Source organism: Orycteropus afer, unplaced genomic scaffold, assembly GCF_000298275.1.
Source record: "Orycteropus afer afer isolate SDZICR_OR568_19922 unplaced genomic scaffold, OryAfe1.0 scaffold00066, whole genome shotgun sequence".
NCBI classification, from domain to species: Eukaryota; Metazoa; Chordata; class Mammalia; order Tubulidentata; family Orycteropodidae; genus Orycteropus; species Orycteropus afer.
In genome coordinates this window covers 3,248,811-3,271,587 of record NW_006921653.1, presented here as the reverse complement: position 1 = coordinate 3,271,587, position 22,777 = coordinate 3,248,811, and the positions used below count along the sequence as shown (strand labels likewise).

Below are 22,777 nucleotides of genomic sequence, written 5' to 3'. Positions count from 1 at the left end.
TGAACATCTCTTGGACCTCAGATATTTCTCCTGTCCAATTAAAAATAAAGCAGTAAGAGATTTATTCTCAGAGAGGCTAGGAAGATGAGCCAATATTGAAACATAACAGCTTCTTTAGAAGTTCTTAGAAGGTGGAAATTTTAGCAGCTTATGGATTTATATATCTCTTACGGAAGCAAATCAAAAGCAAAATACATAACAATGAACAAAAAATAAATGTATGTAGGAATTTAGCTCAGGATAGTAAGGTAGGGATAAGCTGATGTAATTATCAGAATTTTCTGGTTAACCATGGTTTATTCCCTTCATAAAATACAAGTCAGGTACCTGAGCCACAGCAGCCTGATCAGAGGCACAAATATATCTTATTTTCTCTCCTAAGATGGGTGCAAGGTCATATGATACCTGGCTTGACACAAATATTTTGTCAAAAATCATCCTCCTGGACTATCCTTCCCATGCATAAAAATACGAAGTTAATGTGGCCTCATTGTTTTGCTTAAGCAGAATATATCAAAACCCATTATTCAAACCTGTTGCTATTGAGTTGATTCCAACCATAGCTACCCTATTGGACAGAGTAGAACTGTCCCATAGGGTTTCCAGGGCTAAAATCTTTATGGGCTCTGACTGCCATGTTTTTCTCCCACAGAGTATCTGGTGGATTTGAACCACCAGCCTTTCTGTTAGCAGCCAGGAGCTTAACCACTGTACCACTATGGTTCCAGAATAAATTCAGTGGAGGACCTAATGCTACTCTCCAGATGGTATTGCGGGCAGGAATAAGATATCATTAGAATGATATATGGCAAATTCATTGAGTTTCAAAACAAAACATGGTACTATAATATATGAGACAGTTGGAAAACACTTGATAACGAAATTTATCCTGAAAATATAATTCCTAACTTACCTCTGAATATCTTGGTTAACAAATAAACTGAATCTTTTTCTCAAAGGATATTTATTGAACACTTACTATATGCCAGACTGTATGTTGCTGCTGCCATCAAGTCAGTTCTGACTCATAGCAACCCTGTGTACAACAGAACAAAACACTGCCCAGTCCTGTGCCATCCTAACAGTTCTTGCCATATTTGAGCCCACTGTTGCAGCCACTGTGTCAATCCATCTTGTTGAAGTCTTACTCTTTTTCACTGACCCTCTAACAAGTATGGTCAAGGGACTGGTCCCTTCTAACACTGCTGGGAAATGATGAATAATAAAATTTAGAAAGATTTCAGAAAAATAATAAGTGGATTATCTATCAGTAAGATGACCATATGTCCTGATTTGCTTGACACGGTCCCAGTTTGCACCTGTTGTTCTGGCTTCTTATGAATAGTACTTTCTTTCTCTTTCAAAATATCCCAGCTTGGATGATACATTGTATGGTCCCTTCCTAATTTATTGAACATCTTGAAACAAAACTTTTCATCAACGTCAAAAATTTCTACTAATTCTCTGTCTTGATGTCCTCACTTATGCCTATATTGCTTCTCTTTTAGCATTTGCAAACTTTTTCAAGTTACTGAAGAAATTTGATTAGTTCCTTGTTCCTTCCTCAGCAAATTTAACTGCAAAATTGAAATAATGTGCATAATTTTGGGGGGGAAAATAGAAAGATAAGAGACCAATCTGGTGGGAGAAATAAGGGTATTTTCTGTTCAGGGCAGTGTATGGGCAGAACACAAGCAGAGGTAACCAACTTGGGGAGTTTAAGATTTCCTCAGAGAGATTATTGCATATCTAAATTATAACTATGCTTAAGCATCGAGTCAGGAAAAACTGGGTGGGAGGGAACTAATGTGTACTTTTAGATGTCAATGAGAGTTAGGAATTTGAGATGGTCAAAATTGTATTTGGAAATTTTTTATTTCTTTTCTCCATGCTTCTTACAAAGATAACTGTTTTTTTTTTTTTCCTTTGGTAATTTTTTCATATTTTTGTAGAATAGTTTTGAATTCATATTTCTTTAATCTTCATGATTTCAGGTGATATTTGTCCACAAAAGAGTATTTCACAGTAATTCAGATATTTACTTTATTAGTGTTCTAGTTTTTCCTCCCACAGCCACAGTTTGTTTCATAAGGTTCTCAAATAATCAAATGAAAAGTTTGAGACACAGTTGGATTTAACAGATTAATCAGCTAATAGCTTAGGATGTCTTTACCTTAACCTATTCTGCCAAGTTAGGATCTTGTTGAAGGTGTTAATGTACAGGTCCCGTTGTGAGGTTCACTGAGAAATTCATGGCTGATCTATGGAGTAGTTACCTTCCAGGAAAAAAAAAAAAAAGACGACACTGCCATTGAGTCTATTCTGACTCATAGCAACCCCAGTTGGCTTTCCAATGCTATAAATTTTTATGGAAGCAGACTGCTTCATCTTTCTTCTATGGAGCATATGGTGGGTTTGAAGTGCTGACCACCATTTGGTTAGTAGCCAAATACCTTAACCACTATACTACCAGAGCTCCTTAGATAGTCACCTCCCCCCCCCCACAAAAAAAACCAAACCCACTGCCATCAAGTCTATTCTGACTCATAGCAACCCCCATTGGGGCAGTAATCTTTGCAGAAGTAGATTGCCCCATCTTCCTTCCACAGAGTGGCTGGTGAGTTTGAACTGCCAGCCTTCTGGTTACCAGTCAAATGCCTTAGGCACTGTACCACCAGAGTTCCTTAGATAGTCACTTTAGGAGAATCTTAAGTTTCATAAATGCTCCCAAGTGATTTCATGTGGAAATCAAGAAGGGATGTCACCATCTGATGCATGTATTTGGTTTCAATGTTGATCCGTAGACCATTAACAAATGTTAATAGTGATTTACTTCTCAGTTTCTGAATTGGGGCAATTTTAAGAGGCTATATCTTGCTAAAGAATAAGTACCAAATAAACAACTATTGCCATCCTTAATACTACACATAAAGGGGATCATATTATAGTGGAAAGAGGCTGAGCTTTGGAGTCAGACTCCCAGAATCCAGATCATGGCTCTGCCTGCCTAGCCAGGTACACACAATAAGTTTCTTAAGCTCTTTGAACTTGGCTTTTCTCATCTGAAGAAAATGGGAAGATGTTACCTTCCTTGATAAGAGCAAGAACTCCTTGAGAGTAAGAACTGGAAGCCCAGTTCCTAGCCTGTCGTTGGTGCTAATAATTGTTGATGCTCTCCCTCTTAAGCTGGCTTATCCCCATCTCCCTGCTGGAGAGATCTACACTACTTTACAAACACATTTGAAATGGTTTGCTGTAACTATAATTTGGTACTTTTTAAAAATGAATAGGTATCCCATTATAAAACAATAATAAAATAATCCCAGAATGAGCCCCATTCTTTATAGTTAAAACTCCTGGAAGCTGGACCTCTCTCTCTGATTATTGCTGCAAGCATCCATGAAATACCTTCTGCCATCAAAACAAAACACACATACAGCTGCTCCTAGTGATTATGTTTATTTTCCCAAGGCCAAAACATGTAGGAAATTAAAATTGGTGAGCAGATGTTAAGTGATCGTATTTGATATTGCAGTTGGTTATAATTATATTTGCTGTTAACTTGTTATAAATTTCTGTTAGCTATTTTTGTAATTGATGAGTAGCGACGAAGGCAACCATTGCTGTGGAGTCGGATCTGACCCATAGCGACCCTTCCTTGAGTTTCTGAGGCAGTATCACTACGAAGTAGATTGCCCAACCTTCCTACCAGGGAGTGGCTGGTGGGTTTGAACCACCAGCCTTCTGGTTAGCAGTCAAGTGCCTTAGGCACCACGCTACCAGAGCTCCCATTGATGAGTAGAGTAATACCAAAAACCAAACTTGTTGCAGTCAAGCTGATTCTGACTCATAATGACCATATAGGGCAGAGTATAATTGCCCCACAAGGTTTCTAGGGCTGTAATCTGCAGAAGCAGACTGCTGCATCTTTCTCCCGCAGAGCACCTGGTGGGTTTGAACTCCACACCTTTCAGTTAGCAGCCAACTGGTTAACAACTGTATCACCAGGGCTCCTAATGAGTAGAGTTGTAGAAGGTACCAAATTTATCCCTCAGATACATGGCTAATTTGGCTTAATTTTTGGTCACTTTAAAAAAAAAGTCATAAAATTTTTATACAGTGTATGTTCACTTTCATTATGGCCACAGGGAAGTACAGCCCTGTGATATCAGATTTCACATGCAGAGATTCATGCCTTTCACTGCAGAGAGTCATCTGTAACCCTAAAGTATCGGGAACCATTTTCAAAGCCTCCCTGCTGACCAAATCATTGAGTACTTTGGCTTGCATTTAGGTCTGTGTTTTCTTTGAGGGCATATGGTTTTGTTTGTTTTTTTTTTTTTTTTTAAAGTACACCAATCTATACACATAGAGGAAATTGATGAATAAAGTTAATGCAATTGAAACATCTGCAAGTACTATGTTCATGTAATGAGTCTTGCTGTTGTGGGTTATTGGGATTATTGTCCAGGTGCTCCAATCCTGCCCTAGCTGTTATGATCAAGAGTTTGTGTTGGCTTTGTTTTCCAGGGCCAGCCGGGGGATCAGGCAGCTCTCTTTGCTGCACAAGCTCGGCCCTCCCCTCAGCTCCCTCAGTATCCAGGGCTGCAGCAAGCACAGGTATCTATGTTGCTTCATAGATGTTGCCAGGATTTCTATGCTGTTTCTCTAAAGAGGCAAATCAAGCAAATAGGTATCAATTCCTTTAAAGGGTCCAGAACTTGGTTATTTCTTCTACTTATAGATTATAATCTATGTTTCAGAAAAGTACTTCCAGTGGTTGTTGAACAAGTCTCAGGGTTGGTTAATATAAAAAGCATAAAATATTTTAGGAAACTCTTGAATTAAAAATTTAAATTCAGTCTTCCATTTTAACGATAATGGTGGATATTGAAATGCTTGACAATAACTATGTTAATCATAACTAAGTATATAATTCATACTTGAAATTGTCATATTCAAAGATAGTTTTAAAGAGGAGTGATAGTAGAATAAGAGAGTAATGGGACTTGGCATTAGACCTTGGCACAGTTCATGACAACCTATTGCCTGTGTGACATTGTTCAGATTACTCAGACTCTGAACCTTGTTTTTCTGTTCTGTCAAATCGAATTGAGGTTGTAAGGGTTTAAGACAATTGGTGTAAGGAACTAGCTCTGTGTCAGATACACAGTAGATGTTTAACAAGTGATAGACTTGTCTTAATGTACCATGAATCATGAGCAATTTTTTATGAGAATTATTTCATACCTGTGCCATTTATACTATTTCCCTATCCCACTCATAATGCCAAAGGTATTAACAAGACCACTAGTTGGAAACAGCAATTCAAACTGTGTCCACAGTTGAAAAGGAAATCTGAGATTGACCTACCTATGATTGAAATGGATTCATCCTAGAGCTATTCCTCTGCTAAAAACTCATAATATGTTGCTTTAACACAGTTTTCCAAGTCAGAGTCATTAGACTACCTTATAATGGGATGCTTTTGGGATTTGAAGAACAGCATTCTTCTCTAATCAGCACTCTGTTCTATAGATGACAGTGATCCAGCAAAGCCTCCAGCTTTTCATTCACATTCGGTGTCAAAATTTAGAGAAATAGGTATTTGTATATTAATGTTGAATATAAATAGTGAACAGGTTACTGGTAGAGTGCTGAAACAGACCATGGTTCAGCCAGGGCTAGAGAGTATTGAACAGTCACCAGTTGCACCTGTATGCCCTAGTTAAGGTATTAGTAGTTTTTTGGAATTGGTTAAATACTAAAGACACCTTTGTCAAATTCAGAGGGGCATAGCCACATATCAGGAGAGTGTATTCTATTATTTTAATTTACATTGGGCATGGGTAGCTTTTCTGACTAGTGTTGGAAATTACATAAACTATGCTTGGCATCTTTTGAACATTGGTGGCATCTGTTGACTAAAGGTATGATACTTGGCTGCTTATTTCTGTGCAGAAATATGCTGTTGCTTCTGTTGAACATAAGCAACTGATTTAAAGGCCAGTTTAATCAAATGAGGGATTCGTATTTTAAATTGAAGTTTCTGGTGAATCATTTGACATTGCATTCATTCACAGAGCTTCTGGCTAGCCTTCCTGCTTTTAGATTACCATTCCTGTTACACCCTCCAAAGTAACCCTCCTCATATTTGTAGGTCAAGCAGTCATTTGGAAACAATGAATTTCAAGGGATCCTTCTAGGCTTGTTTTTGTCCTATATGTCTTAGTGATAATACCAGCTAGGCTGGTAAAACCAAACTTTGACTTCTTCCCTTGTGCCTGTCTTCAGACCATGCCCCAGGGTTATACGATGTACGGAACGCAGATGCCTTTGCAGCCGACACCACAACAGCAGGCTGGCAGCGTGGTCCTCTCCCCCAGCTATAACTCCAGGACCTACCCGGCAGCACATTCCAACCCCACATTGATGGAGAGACTCAGACAGATGCACCAGCAGCCCACTGGCTATGTTCAGCAGCAAGCCTCACCATACTTGCAGCCCTTGACTGGCTCTCAGAGGTGACACTTGCAGAAAGAATGATTGCTCTAATAAACGCTCACATTCTAATGTTTGTTATGTTTCTTCTAAGACATGGTGCTTTATAATTATTTTTATAGTTTTCACATTTGCATATAATTTGCATTCTCACATCATTTGGAGTAGCATCATGATAGAGGTTCACAATGAGCAATGACTCATTTATTTCATTCAAGTCCCAGGAGATTTGATTCACACTTCCAGGATATGAGTATAATATGTTCAGAAGATAATACTATGTTCACTCCAGTGTTCTTTATCTCTAAGGTATAAAATTATTGATGGATATCTAGTAAGGTGTTGATGATTGTGAATGGTGCCTTACTAGAACATGTTAATTAGAGCCATGAAGTTTATGGTCACTAAGAAAATTGCAATACTGATTTCCATGGTGTTCATATGAATTTGGTTGAATGTTAGTTTCTACCTTTTCTGTCTCCGAGGTAATTTGCAAAACGGGTTCATGGTAGACTCTTCAGTGTTCTTGTTCTAATCAGATCCCTTAGATGTAACTACATTGTTTGTCAATTATAGTAGTCATTAGCCCCATGTGGCTATTTAAATTAAATTTTAACTAACTTAAATACAAAATTTATTTCCTCAGTCACACCAGATACATTTGAGTTATTCACTAGTCACATATCACCAATAGGACCAGGTTCATAGGCATGTGACCTGTGAAGTCACATAGGGCCCTGTGCTAAGAAGGTCCTCATGATTGGTTAAAGAACCCTAGTGGTGCAAAGGATAAGCACTTGGCTGCTAATTGAAAGGTTGGCAGTTCGAATCCATCCAATGGCTATGTAGGAAAGAGACCTAGCAATCTCCAGTAAAGATTACAGCCTAGAAAATCCTCTGGGACAGTTCTCCTTTTCACACAGGAGTACTATATAAGTCTAAATTGACTAAATGACACTTAATAACAACCACAACAACATGACTGGTTTAATGCCTTACTGTTACTGTCTTAAAATTCTTGTTAAATTTTGATCAGTGAGCCTGCATTTTTATTTTGCACTGGGCCCCATAAATTACGTGGCAGTCCTCTTGGCCAGTGAATACCTTATTGGACTGTGCAAGTGTAGACCATCTCAGTCATTGCAGAAAGTTCTGTTGGATATGCTGATTGTATAGAAGAACTAAGTTTCATGCCAACTTTCATATGATGGTGGATAATAGCATACATAGCTCCCATCAGTGGCTGAATGTCAACTCCAAGTAATCACTATTGGAACGAAAAAGTGGATTAGCACATTTGGGAAAAAAATTAATTTGGAATACATTTTAATAATAAGTGGCAATGTAGCGTAATGCTTGAGAACTTTAACTCAAGAATTCAAAAGTACTGGGATCAACCTGTGCCATTTACTGTATGAGCAATTTTGGATAAATTACTTCTGTAGTTCTCCCTTTTCTCATTTTTAAAGTAAGAATAATAAAATTACTGACCCCTAGAAGCTGTTGTGGAAGATCTGATGGCGTAGTGCCTGAGGCATTTGACTACTAACCAGAAGGCTGGCAGTTCAAACCCACCAGCCACTCCTCAGAAGGAAGGTTGGGCAATCTACTTCATAGTGGTACTGCCTCAGAGACCCAAGGAGGGGTCGCTGAGAGTTGGATTTGACTCGATGGCAGTGAGTTTGGTTTTTTTTGTTTGTTTGTTTTAAAGGCTATTGTGGGAGTAAATAAAGTAACATATTCCAAACCTTTAGTATAGTACTTGCCCCAGGGTAAACATTTTGTTAACATTACTTCTTAAAAATTATTACCAATATTTTTTAAAAGAGCGTACTTGCCATTATGTTCTCTCCTTTTTCAAGTAACCACATCTATCCCTGAACATCAAGATTATTTTAACCGCTGGCCTTTGTTGCATTTGAGTTGCACAAGTGATTATTGAACACAAGTTGTTTCTTTAAGAATGATTGTAGTGTGCTAATGGCACTGATTAAAAACTTGACAGTGTACTTGAACATGAAAACAGGTTGCCTTATGTTTTTGCCAGACTGAATCATCAGTCCCTACAGCAGAGCTCTCTAGTGGGCGGGGCCATTGATGCCGTGCTGACTTCTGCACATCCCAACCTCCCCTCGGTGCCGCTGCCTCAGGACCCAATGAGGCCCAGACAGCCGCAAGTTCGACAGCAGCAGAGACTCCTCCAGGTATGGGGCAGGGAAATGAAGGCAATGGATGTTGGGTGCTTCCTCTTCAGATTGTGTGAGTGCATAGCAGTCACAAGAAATAGAAGACCCTCAGATGTTATTTTCCAAGTTCCAAGGAGTCCTGTGTATTAGATACTAAATACTAGTGCAGTTTAGTTCAAACCTGGTTAGTTTCTTCCTTTCTCAGTTCATCTGCCAGGTCATGGGCTGGAGGGTGCATTTGTAGATCATCTTTCTCCTTGCAGAAATATTTGAGAGGGCAGGTGGATGCCTTCATTTCCAGTAATATAAGCCTGCATTTACGTAATCACTTTTTAATCAGTTGAATGCAAAATTCCATATATGTGCTTTTAAAAAAAGAGAGTTGTCCAGAGCTGTAATCATATTCTTGGCAGGGGTCAGCAATCCAAAAAAAGTTTCTGTAAGACTTCTAACCTGGTTAAGCTGTGAGTAATGTGTATATATGTAATCTTGATTCTGTTGAACCAAGAAAAATAGTCTTTCTTAATTTGATGAAAGTATTTGATTCTCCTACTTAAAAAGTTCTTCCCTTTGACAGACTCTTGCTGCTAAGCCTCCTTATTCAAGATATATTATTGTTGTTGTTGTTATGTGCCGTCGAGTCAGCCCCGACTCATAGCGACCCCTTCTTGGGTTTCCGAGGCAGTATCACTTCAGAAGTAGAATTGCCCAACCTTCCTTCCGAGGAGTGGCTGGTGGGTTTGAACCGCCAGCCTTCTGGTTAGCAGTCAAATGCTTTAGCCACTATGCTACCAGAGCTCCTTAAAGGCTTTTGCAATTTAACCAAGTATAATTCTATCACTTAAAAAAAAAGATATGTAGGCTGTTATGTTCAGTTGTTCTATTTGTCTTCATTACTAACAAGCTTGTCCTGTTAATTGGAATGGAGATTTTCTGATGAGATTTTACAGTCAGTTCCAATCTTAACAGCAATACAACTTGAGGTTCTCTCTTGCTTTATGTACCCCTAAGAAAAGGAGAAAGAAAAAAGAAAGTCTCCAAAAATGGAGACATTATCAGGAGGCCCTTGCATAGAGTGAGGTTAGTGAGAATTAAGCCTGCCATGTAGAAGGGGACAGCAAAGTCCCTTACATGTCTCAAACTTTATACTGAGTAGAGGGAAGAAAAATTTCTCGTCTGATAATATGAACCACAAGCTCAAGACAGTTTGAGGTCTTGATTTAGTGTGATGCCAAAGGTTCTTGTTGATACTTTCTCTAGGTGACAGGCAGAAGCAAACACATATCCTCTGTAGACCTGAGTTTCACAATTACAAGATGCCATTAATCATGAGATGCTTTTACTTGCATCCTAATTTTTGACCTGTTAAAATGTGGGGAAAAAAAAGCGTTGAATGATACAGTTGATAAAATATGGTAATTGGTTTGAGTGGGGTGGTATGGGAAGGTGCCTCTAGATTCCCAATTCTATTCATCATATAGATGTCATCTCTAAGATGGGAATAACCCCCTCTAATGTTCAGTTTTGTCATTAATGGGAATAATTATAGGACCTACCTCTTGAATGTATAATGAGGATTAAATTAGAAAATTAGTATGAAGTACTACTTCAGTAATTTTACTATTACATTTGAATTACTATTAATATCCCTAGTGATATGTTTTCAAGCCATGATCCTTTTTCCCAGGTTTTGAGCATATGCCTCAGAACGTTTTAGGACTGACTTACATTTTCCTCTCTTGTAAAATTGCTAATTTCCAAATCACTGGGAAAGATTTTTACACTGTTTACTTATTACTTCCTATCTTACCAAAAACCAAACCCACCATCACTGAATCAATTCTTATTCCTAGGAATCCTACAGGACAGAGCAGAACTGCCCCATAGGGTTTCCAAGGCTGTAAATGTTTATGGAAGTAGACTACCTCATCTTTCTACCCTGGAGTGGCTGGGGGGTTCAAGCCATTGACCTTTCGATTAGCAGCTGAATGCCTTAGCCACTGAAGTACCAGAATTACTTCTGTTGTACATTACATTGTGCTTCCTATCTTACATTGGTGCTTTTCAGTGCAAATTTGGAAAATCTTTTCTTGTTGGATAAATATGTATTTTTTGTCACAATTAGCATTATATGTCTTCTTGGTAAATTTTTTTTTTTTAATCACTGTCACTTTTTGCAGCAGCTAGTTAAAGGAAAAAGTGACTTGCCTCTGGATCAGAATACTCTTAGTCTTTTTTGGTGATTGGCTACCTCCATAAAGGAAAATATTAATAATTGTGAAGTTAGGTTGATTTTTCTTAGACTTCAGAGAGAACCAGGTGGAGAGGGAACTTCATATTGCAATCACTGTGCCCATCTTGCATTGCTCATGTTGGAAGTGACCCCACCCAGACCTCTGCTAGGATTTCATATTCCTGTCACTTACTGAGAAAAGCCATCTGATCTTTGCTAGCTATTATTTTGCTCTAGAGAAGCCAGATAATTTGGGGGATGATATGCAAGCCAAGTTGGAAAATGCAAAGGATGAAAAAAGGTTTTAGGATACTGTCCCAGGATAGAGAAATATTTAGGTGAAGGAAACTTTAAAGGTCATTGAGAAAAACCACTTAGTGATTTTCCTCTCCTGCATGGCCCACCTAGTGGGTTTCTAGTCTGCATTTGTTCTGTGACTTGAAAGTTTCTTCTGAGAGCTGTGTATGTGAGCCAGCTTTGTCACTGCACATCTCATAGGGGCCAGCATACATCTTCCTTTAGAATAAAAAAATCTAATTTCATCTTCAAGGATTCTTCCAGATGTCACAGGGGATTAAAAGATAGCTCGAGATCAACCTTTGTCTAACCTAATAGTGTGTGATAGGATGAAATATACGGAAAGGCAAATGACATGAAAGAACTTAAATAGTAAATATACAAAGGATGTCCCATACAGTGTATGAAAAATTACCAGGGCTGTGTAGGCTGTGATTGTAGAAGGAGGAGATCCTTGGGGCTGGGAATGGCCTGAGACGGCTTCTAGAGGAGCAGATTGTTGTTTGGTCCTTGAAGGATGAATAGCATTTGACAAGGCAGAGATGAAAGGGGTAGGCATATATTATTTTTGCTGCAAGAAAATAATTACATAAAATGTATATGTATTTAGGAAAGATATTAAACCCCTGCTTTTAAGTATATAAATAGCTCTGTTGGAATAGTGGGTATGGCATTTGGCTCCTAATCAGAAGGATGATGGTTTAAACCCACCCACTGCCTTGAGGGTGGAAGATAAAGGCAGTCCACTTCTGTAAAGATTTACAGCCTTGGAAACCCATTGGGGTTGCTGTGAATTATAATCGACTCAATGGCAGTGTTTTGTTTTGTTTTTACGTGTATAATCCTTTCTCTTTCTTTGCAGATACAGCAGCCTCCCCAGCCCCCACAACCCCAGCAGCCCTCGCAGTCCCAGGGTCAGACCCTTGGTCTCCAAGCAATGCAGTCGCAACAGCCTTTGGTAAGGCCTGGTTTAGAACCAAACATGAGAGTTTCTTCTTTAAAACCTGGTTGAATTTTTAATGCGATAAAATTGTAAGGAATTGAAATAGCCCACATATGCCCTAATAGTTTTTCCCTAGAACTTTCTCAGAGTAGGGTTTTTTGTTGTTGTAGGCAGTATATTTGTTTTCGTTTAAAGGTATAAATACTTGGGGTTCAGTAGGTTATGCCATTTTCCCTTTTCAAACTTTTTCAGATTTAAATGGACTAAAATATTTACATTTAGACATCAAGTTTTTTTTTTCTAAACAATGTTAAAATGATAAGCAGTATATATGTATAGAAGATGATCTTACTTTGGTTTTTCTTATAATGTAAGAAAGCATTGGACTGCCTTCTAAAATTTTATCTTTACTGATTTCAGCTTGTTAGCATCTCTTACGAGAATTTTCATGTAATTCATAATCTTATGGTTCATTTCTCTAGTTTGGTAAATCAAGTTTGGAAGTGTCCTATGCTTAGCATCGGTCAAATTTGTTTAAACCTCAGTATTTTACAACTGAGTGTCATATCCTTGCTTTGTTATTTACTTACTATTTTTCTTTAAATTGGCTCTTTTTCTATTCATTTAAATAAAGGTATTTTGAGAGAAAATATTTTACCACTCCTATGAGTGGTCATAAGGAGCTCTAGTAGCATTAGTGCCTAATGCATTTGACTGCTAACCTGAAGGTTGGCAGTTCAAACCCACCAGCTACTCCATGGAAGGAAGACTGGGCAATCTGTTTCTGTAAAGATTTACCATCTCGGAAACCCAAAGGGGGTCACTGTGAGTTGGAATCAACTTGATGGCAGTGAGTTTGGTTTAATTTGGTTTGGTCAGTGGTCACATCACTTGCCACCTATAGAATATCTGTGAAAATAAGTATTTACTTAAAAAGAAGGAAAAAAAAAGAAAACTGAAGAGGGAATCTCCATATAGTTACATGTTAAGTGTTGTATAACAGAGTACTCCCTAAGACCAGCTGGCTCCCCATACATGGCTCATGCTTTGGGAAACACTGGTATAGACCATTTTCAGCACAAGATTTGAAAGATGATTTTGCAACTTATAGAAAAGGAGGAACAGCATCATAGGGGCAATAGTACATGGAAAGGATCAGAGCATAGTTAGATGGTTAAAGGACAGTGTCCCAATAGGACTGCTAATGGAACATGGTCACTGGGGTATGACATCTTGTGTTAATTTTCTGAACCTCTGCATTAGCCAATTTAATCTCATTCTTTTAGGAAATCCTTCTTTAATATGGACATTACTTTGCTAGCTATGATTCTGTTCTTTCTTTCTTTAAATGTATCTGTGATATTTATTGTAAGACACCTTAAAAAATCCATTTTAAGTTGACAAAAACTAAACCAAACTCACTGCTGTCAAGTTAGATCCAACTCATAGAGACCCTTCCTTGCGTTTCCGAGGCAGTATCACTACAGAAGTAGATTGCCCAATCTTCCTTCCAAGGAGTGGCTAGTGGGTTTGAACTGCCAGCCTTCTGGTTAGCCATCAAATGCTTTAGGCACTATGCCAGCAGAGCTCCTATTTTAAGTTGAGGTAGTATATAAAACATTTATAGACCACCCACTTCTTTATCATCAGAAATGTATTAGCAAGAATTGACTGAATATTACTTGTAAATATTATACAAAGACCTCCTTTGGATGAGATACTGTTTACTGACTGACCCTGATGGATCTACCAAGAATTAGATAATAACTTTCATTGTCAAATAATCCCTCACTCAGATTCATGAATTAACATTTTATCACACTTACTTTCTATTCTCTTTCTCTCTCCATATAATATATATATATATTTTTTTTCCTGATCCATATATATCAGTAGAGGAGAACCCCCAGGCAGGAAGCAGGAACCAGGGCCCATGGCCAGAACAGGTAGGGCGTAGGCCAGGAAGTGATCAGAGTGGTTTGGAACAGCTAAGGGAGATGAACTTGATTCTCAGTTTGTTGTATTGTGGTGGCTTGCACGTTGCTGTGAGGCTGGAAGCTGTGCCACCAGTGTTTCAAACACCAGCATGGTTGCCCATGGTGGATGGGTTTCAGCGGAGCTTCCAGACTAAGACAGACTTGGAAGAAGGAAGAGGCCATCCACTTCTCAAAGAATTGGCCAGTGAAAACCTTATGAATATCAGGGAAACACTATTTGATATAATATCAGACAACTTTATGAATAGCCCTGAAACATTGTCCTATACAATGCCGGAAGATGAGCCTCTCAGGTCAGAAGACACTCAGAATATGACTGAGAAAGTGCTGCCTCATCAAAGTAGAGCCTATCTTAATGATATGGATAAAGTAGAGCTTTCAGGGCCTCCATTTGCTGAGGTGGCACAACTTGATATGAGAAGAAATAGCTGCAAATATCCATTGATAATCAGAACATGGAATGTACAAAATATGAACCTAGGAAAATTGGAAGTTGTCAAAAATGAAATGGAATGCATAAAGATTGATATCCTAGGCATTAGTGAGCTGAAATGGATGATTTTTCCCCATTTTGAATCAGATAAACATATGATCTACTGTGCCGGGAATGACAAATTGAAGAGAAATGGCATGGCATTTTTTATCACAGCAAATGTTTCAACATCTATCCTGATGTACATGCTATCAATGATAGGGTAATATTCATATGCCTACAAGGAAGGCCAGTTAATACTACTGTTACTCAAATTTACACACCAACCACCAAAGCCCAAAATGAGGAAATTGGAGATTTTTACCAATTTTTGTGGTCTGAAATTGACCAAACATGCAATCATGATGTGCTGATTATCACTGGTAATTGAAATGCAAAAGTTGCAAACAAAGAAGAATCATTGGTAGTTGGAAAATATGGCTTTGGTGATAGAGATGACACTGGAGATCACATGATAGAATTTTGCAAGACCAGCAACTTATTCATAGCAGATACCTTTTTTTCAACAACACAAATGGCGGCTGTACATGTGGACTTCACCAGATGGAGTACACAGAAATCAGATTGACTACATCTGTGGCAAGAGGCAATGGAAAAGCTCGATATCTTCAGCCAAAATGAAGCCAGGAGCTGATTATGGACCAGACCATCAACTGCTCATATACACATTCATAGGAACTGATGGAATATCCATTGAGATGTTTCAACAAATGGATGCCACACTGACAGCACTCACTTGGCTATGCCAAGAAATTTGGAAAGCAGCTACCTGGCCAGCTAACTGGAAGAGGTCCATATTTGTACCCATTCCAAAGAAAGGTGATCCCACAGAATGTGGAAATTATCGAACAATATCATTAATATCACACATAGTTAAAATGTTACTGAAGGTAACACAAAAATGATTGCAGCAGTATGTTGACAGAGAGCTTCCAGAAATACAAGCTGGATTCAGAAGAAGAAGTGGAACAAAGGATATCATTGCTGATGTCAGATGGATCTTGGCTAAAAGCAAAGAATACCAGAAAGATATTTACTTATATTCTATTGACTGCAAAAGCATTCAGTTTTGTGGATCATAACAAATTATGGATAACATTGACAAGGATGGGAATTCCAGAACATTTAATTGTACTCATGAAGCACCTGTACATAGACCAGGAGGCTGTCGTTTGAAGAGAACAGTAGACACTGCATCGTTTAAAATCAAGAAGGGAGTGCATCAGAGTTGTATCCTTTCACCATATTTATTCAGTCTGTTTGCTGAGCAAATAATCCAGGAAGCTGGATTATAGGAAGAAGAATGTGGCATCAAGATTGGAGGAAGACTCATTAACAACCTGCGATATGCTGATGACACAACTTTGCTTACTGAAAGTGAGGATGACTTGAAGCACTTACTGATGAAGATGAAAGACTACAGTCGGCAGTATGGGTTACACATCAATATAAACAAAACAAAAATCCTCACAACTGGACCAATATGCAGCAGTATGATAAATGGAGAAAGGATTGCAGTTGTCGAAGACTTTATATTACTTGGTTTTGCACCAATGGAAGCGGTAGTCAGGATATCAGACGACAGTGCGTTGGGCAAATCTGCTGCAAAAGACCTTTTTCACGTGCTGAATAGCAAAGATATCTCCTTGAAAACTACGGTGTGCCTGACACAAGCCATGGTATTTTCAGTTGCCTCATATGCATATGAGAGCTGGGCAGTGAATAAGGAAGACTGAAGAAGAGTTGATGCTTTTGAGTTGTGGTGTTAGAGAAGAATACTGAAAGTGGACTACTAAAAGAGCTAACAAATCTGTCCTGGAAGAAGTGAAGCCAGAATACTCCTTGGATATGAGAATGGCAAGACTTTGTCTCACCTACTTTGGTCATGTTGTAAGAAGGGACCATACCCTGGAGAAGGAGATCCTGTTTGGTAAAATGGAGGGCTAACAGAAAAGGGGAAGGCCCTCAACAAGATGGATTGACACAGTGGCTACAATGATGGGCTCAGCTATAGCAAGGATCGTGGGGCCGGCACAGGACCGGGCAGTGTTTTGTTCTGTTGAACATAGGGTCACTATGAGTCAGAGACGACTTGATGGCACCTAACAGCAACATATATATCAGATGCGGACACGTAGCTTTTTATCCCTGAATACTTCAGTATGGTTTTTTTTAGGAACTAGAATATTCTCTTTTTTAAAAAATAAAAACCTTGGTACAATTGTTAAAATAAGGAAATTTAACATAGATACAATGCTGTAGTCTATATTTTTGCACATTATGCAAGTTGTCTCAAAAATGTCCTTTATTGCATTTTTTCCTGGTTCGGCATCACACATTGCATCTAGTTTTGTCTTTTTATGCATGTTTAATCTGGAAGAACTCTACAGGCTCTCTTTGTCTTCATGACATTTGATATGTTTTTAGATGTACAGGCTACTTATTTTATAGAATGTTGCTCAATAGATTTGTCTGTTTTCTCGTGGTTAGCTTCAGGATATACACTTTTGGCAGGTATATCACAGAGATGATATTGTGTCTGTCTTAATGTAGCACAGTAGGATGTATATGATAACTACATCCTATTATTGGCAGTATTGCTTTCATGTCATACTTTAGGTGCTAGCTGGTAGATATCTTCATTGTTTTGTGTTTTCCCTTTTAATTAATCAGTGTTTTTGCAAAGCAGTTTGATAGAATCTAACATTCCTGTCACTCCTCACACCCGTTGATTTTAGTCTTTTTGAAATTATGAGTCGGATCCAACACGATGGCAGTGAGTTTGTTTTTTATGAAACATAAATGGCAGCTATACATGTGGACTTTGCTAGATGGAATACACAAGAATAAGATCAAATATATCTGTGGAGAGAGGCAATGGAGAAGATCAATATCATCAGTCCAAACAAGACCAGGAGCTAATGCTATGGAAGAAACCATCAATTGCTCATATACAAGTTCAAGTTGAAGCTCAAGAAAGTTAAAACAAGTCCACAAAAGAACATATAACCTTGATTATATCCCACCAAATTTAGAGACCATATAGAGAATAGATTTGATACTTTCAACACCAAGGACCAAAGACCTTGAGTTACCAGATGATATCGAGAGCATCATACATGAAAAAAGGAAATGGTCATTAAAAAGACAGGAAAGGTATGAAAGACCAAAATGGATGTCAGAAGAGACTCTGAAACTTGCTCTTGAATGGAGTATGTAGCTAAAGCAAATGGAAGAAACGATGAAATAAAAGTGCTATGCAGAAGATTTCAAAGGGCAGCTCAAGATGGCAAAGTAAATTATTACAATGAAATGTGCAAAGACTTGGAGTTAGAAAAACAAACAGGGAAGAACATGCACAGCATTTCTCAAGCTGAAAGACTGAAGATAAAATTCAAGTCTTGAGTTCAAATGTTAAAGAATTCTGTGGGCAAAATACTGAATGATGCAAGAAGCATCAAAAGAAGATGGGAGGAATACACAGAGCCACTGTATCAAAAAGAATTGCTTGACACAGCCATTTCAGGAGGTAGCAAATTACGAAGAACCAGTGGTGCTGAAGGAAGAAGTCCAAGCTGTCTTGAAGGAATTGGCGAAAAAAAAAAGGCTCCAGAAATTCATAGAATACTCATTGAGATGTTTCAACAAATGGATGCAGCACTGGAGGCATTTACTCGTTTATCCCAATAAATTTGGAAAACAGCTACTTGGCCAACCGACTAGAAGAGATTCATATTTGTTCTCAATCCAAAGAAATGTGAGCCATTTCCAGAGAATGTGGAAATTCTTGAAGTATATCATTAATACCACATGCAAGTAAAATTTTGCTGAAGATACTTAAAAAGTGGTTGCAGCAATAAATTGATAGAAATTCCAGCTGGATTCAGAAGATAACATGGAATGAGGGATATCATTGCTGATGTCAGATGCATCTTGGCTGAAAGCAGAGAATACCAGAAAGATGTTTACCTGTGTTTTATTGACTATGCAAAGGCATTTGATTCTGTGGATCATAACAAATTATGGGTAAAAAGAATGAGAATTCCAGAACACTTAGCTGTGTTCAGGAGGAAACTATACATAGACCCAAAGGCTGTCATTCAAACAGAATGAGAGTATACTTGGTTTAAAATCAGGAAGGGTGTATGTCAGCACTGTATCCTTTCACCATACTTATTCAATCTGAATGCTGAGCAGATAACCCAAGAAGCTGGGCTGTATGAAGAAGAATGTGGCATCAGGATTGGAGGAAGACTCATTAACAACTTGTGATATGCACATGATACAACCTTGCTTGCTGAAAGTGAAGAAGACTTGAAGCACTTAACTAATGAAGATCAAAGGCTACAGTCTGCAATATGGAATATACTTCAACATAAAGAAAACAAAAATCCTCACAACTGGACTAGTAAGCAACATCAAGATAAATGGAGAAAAGATTCAGGTTGTCAGGGATTTCATTTTACTTGGTTCCACAATCAACACCCATGGAAACAGGTGTCAAGAAATCAGACATTGCAAGGAAAGGTTTATCTACGGAAGGAAATTTTCTTTATTGATTACCAGGGGTGGGAGGGGAGGGGAGGGGACACTATTAGATAGATAGAGATAAGTATTGATTTGGGTGAAGAGGAGGACAATGTACCAAATGTGAGTGATCAATATGGTGGCATTGAGGAAGAGAAAGACATAGAGAAATACATGGGAGGTACAGACAGCAAAGATGAACCCTTTTGCACATACAGTACTGCGTTGTCAGTGAAGGCAAACATGGATATACATGTGGACAGATGGGTAGACAGGCTAAACTATTAGGTATGTCTATGAAGTGGGCAGTGTATCCAAGAACATGTGTAGGGTTGACAGACAATGATCCTATAAGTTTATGTGACTGATCAGAATTCCCAGGTGTATAGAAGAGCTGACAAGGGGCAAGGTTGTAATCACTGCTTGCTCACAGCCAGCTACCCAGAGGGACCGAGTAGTTGAACCTATGGGCTCGGGACCATAGTCACAGGGGACATCAAGCTCAAATGGCATAACATACTACACAAAACATTGTTCCACTTTGGCGAGTAGCGACTGGGATCTTGAAAGCTAGCAAGCTGCCATCTAGATGCAACGATGGGTCTCTCCTTGTCCAGAGCAAAGAAAAATGAAGAAAACCAAAAATTCATGGAAACAATTAGTCCTAGCAACTAGTACACCATCCGATCTGCAGCCTATATGACTATGAGGCCAGAAGAACTAGATTGTGCCCGGCTACCACTGTCATCCACTTGGAAGAGGATCTATGTAGCAGATCCTTGGTAGAGAGGGAGAACAATGTGGAACAAAACTCAAAATCATTTGGAGAAATAAAAGGCGGGGGGACCAGGTTTGTTGGTCCAATAGAGCCTGGTAGAACCACTGAGACTATGGCCCCTAGCTGCCCTTCAGGTCTGGAATTGAACCCACACTTGTGGCTTCCAGCCAAACAAAAGACAGGCATATGAGTTGAATATTTACCTGAGGTAGAGACACTCCTTGGAGAGAACAATCATGGGAGAAAGAAGGGCTGCTTATGCACAGGGAGACAGCTCAGGGGGCAGGAGTGCATGGAGGGTGGACATAGGGAAGAGGTAACTATCGGGAGGAAATGGGAGGGAAGCTGTTGCATTGTGGTAAATTGTGGTCAATGTCATGAGACAACGTGTATGTGAACTGCTGTATGGAAAGTGAATTTGTGCTGTAAATTTTCACCCAAATCACAATAAAAAAATTACAATAAAAAAAAAGACATTGCATTTCACTGCAAATCTGCTACAAAAGATCTCTTTGAAGTGTTCAGGAGCAAAGATGTCACTTTGAAGGCTAAAGTGCACCTGACTCAAGCCGTGGTGTTTTCAGTTGCCTCTTACGCAGGTGAAAACTGGACAATGAATAAGGAAGACCAAAGAAAAGTGCTGCCTTTGAATTGTGGTGTTGGTAAAGAGTATTGAAAATACCATTGTCTGCCAGAAGAATGAACAAATCTATCCTGGAAAAAGTGCAGCCAAGTGCTCCTTGGAAGCAAGAATGGCCAGGCTTTATCTCACCTACTTTGGTCATGTTGTCAGAGGGGACCAGTTTCTGAAGAAGGATATCATGCTTGAGGGGTTAACAAAGCAGGAGAAGACCCTCAGTGACATGGATTGGCACAGTGACTGCAACAGTGTCCTCAAGTATAGCAGGGATTGTGAGGATGGCACAGGACCAGGCAGTGTTTTGTTTTGTTGTATGTAGGGTCACTGTGAGTCAGAGCCAAACTCAATGGCAGATAACAACAATAAATCCTTTTTTTTTTTTTCCTGTGGAAGTAGAAAAATGATTTTTTTTCCAACTTCATTAGTATTCCTACATTTAATAGTTGGCATTCGTCTGTAAAGAAGAGCTATTCTTCCTCCCTCTCCACCCCCCAATTTATTTGTTTCAACCTAAGTTGTATTGTAAATGTGTCGTCTCACATTTGGTGCTTTGGTGATGAAATGTGCAGCTTCTGAGAAGAGTGTAAATTCCTCCCTCAACTTTACCCAGCATCCTTTGTTATGTATGATTCAACTGCTTTAAATTTGATGATTTAAAAATACTTTAATAGAAAAAAAGATTAAATAGCTCCCCTCTTTTGTTTCACTGTACAGCAGTACATTCTTGTGGTATTCTGACAGAAACTCAATAAATGAATGACAAAATATTTGCAAAGTATGCCATGCTGAATGCTTGGAGTATTTGATGTTGACTTGGCAATTCCTTAGCGTTTTTCTTTTTAATTTGAAACTAAGTCATTTCATCATTTGTAATGTTCACATCAGTAGGTGAAGATTATGTAAGGACCCAGGGGGAAATGGCTGTCATGTAATTACACCTTTTCAGATATTTAATGCAAATTCATAAATGAGGACTTGATTATTGTTGTTGTTATGTGCTGTTGAGTCAGACCTGACTCATAGCGACCCCTCCTTGGGTTTCTGAGGCAGTATCACTACGGAAGTAAATTGCCCCATCTTCCTTCTAAGGAGTGGCTGGTGGGTTTGAACCACCAGCCTTCTGGTTAGCAGTCAAGTGCCTTAGGCACTATGCTACCAGAGCTCCTGGGGACTTGATTGAAAACCAATAATATCAGAACTGTAACTGCTTTGACCAGGTACTGCTAGTAAGGAGATGGTTACGTAATACCTACTTAAATGAAAGGAGCTCTGGTAGCATAATGCCTAAGGCACTTGAGTACTAACCAGAAGGCTGGCGGTTCAAACCCATCAGCCACTCCTCGGAGGAAGGTTGGGCTTAAGGTTGGTTCCATAGTGATAACTACCTCAGAAACCCGGTGAGGGGTCGTTATGAGTCAGACGGCGCATAACAACAACAACTTAAATGAAAAAGCTCCTTTTAAATATAGGACTACTTCAATTATTTTTGAATATGTAGTAGTATTGTATACTATTTGCCTTTTATCTAGATATATAAATAATTACCTTATATATAGTATATATATATGTGGCTCACAAATAAAAACAATTATCTATATATTTAATGGCACAGATATGTAACTGCCATTATAAGACTGTGTGACTTTTACTTTTCAAAAGTGTTGATTTTAATTTGTGGGTACATATCCTTATAAGAAACTTAATCATTTCAACAGAACTTTGGATTGGATTGGCAAGTACAATTAAGCAAGCATTAACAAAATCTTCACAATGAATCTTTCTCTTTGGCCTTCCATTTATCTGATATTAAACATTATTTTATCTGGTTTATAATATAATATGTAGCAAATATATAAATTACAAGGATATAAAACCAGTTTTATTCTTAGTCATGCTACATAAACAAAGATGGCTATCATTGGTTAGAATATCAAGTTTCTGAATATAGTAGTAGTTTGGGGTATGATAAAGAAATCTTTGACTCCATCACAAATTCACCTTGATATGGCTGAGGCAGAAATTGCCTTTAAACTTCTTAGTCATAGTTTGAATCAGAGGATCAGTTAACACAGAATTAAGGAGACTCTGCCCCCATGTTCAACTAGAATTAAGATATAAATAATGTAGGGAAGAAGGAGCCTTGGTAGTACAATGGTTAAGTACTCAGCTGCTGAATGGTCAA

The 22,777-nt window shown here is 38.5% G+C and overlaps 1 protein-coding gene across 1 annotated transcript in view; it reads left to right on the top strand.

Annotated features, from left to right (window-relative positions):
- Positions 1-12,229, top strand: part of MED12L (mediator complex subunit 12L) — a 518,530-nt gene extending 506,301 nt beyond the window's left edge. The window contains 4 exon segments of the mRNA XM_042780849.1: positions 4,531-4,620; positions 6,295-6,524; positions 8,549-8,705; positions 12,080-12,229. Of these exon segments, the coding sequence (XP_042636783.1) occupies positions 4,531-4,620; positions 6,295-6,524; positions 8,549-8,705; positions 12,080-12,229 (627 nt within the window).
- Positions 12,230-22,777: the final 10,548 nt, after the last annotated feature.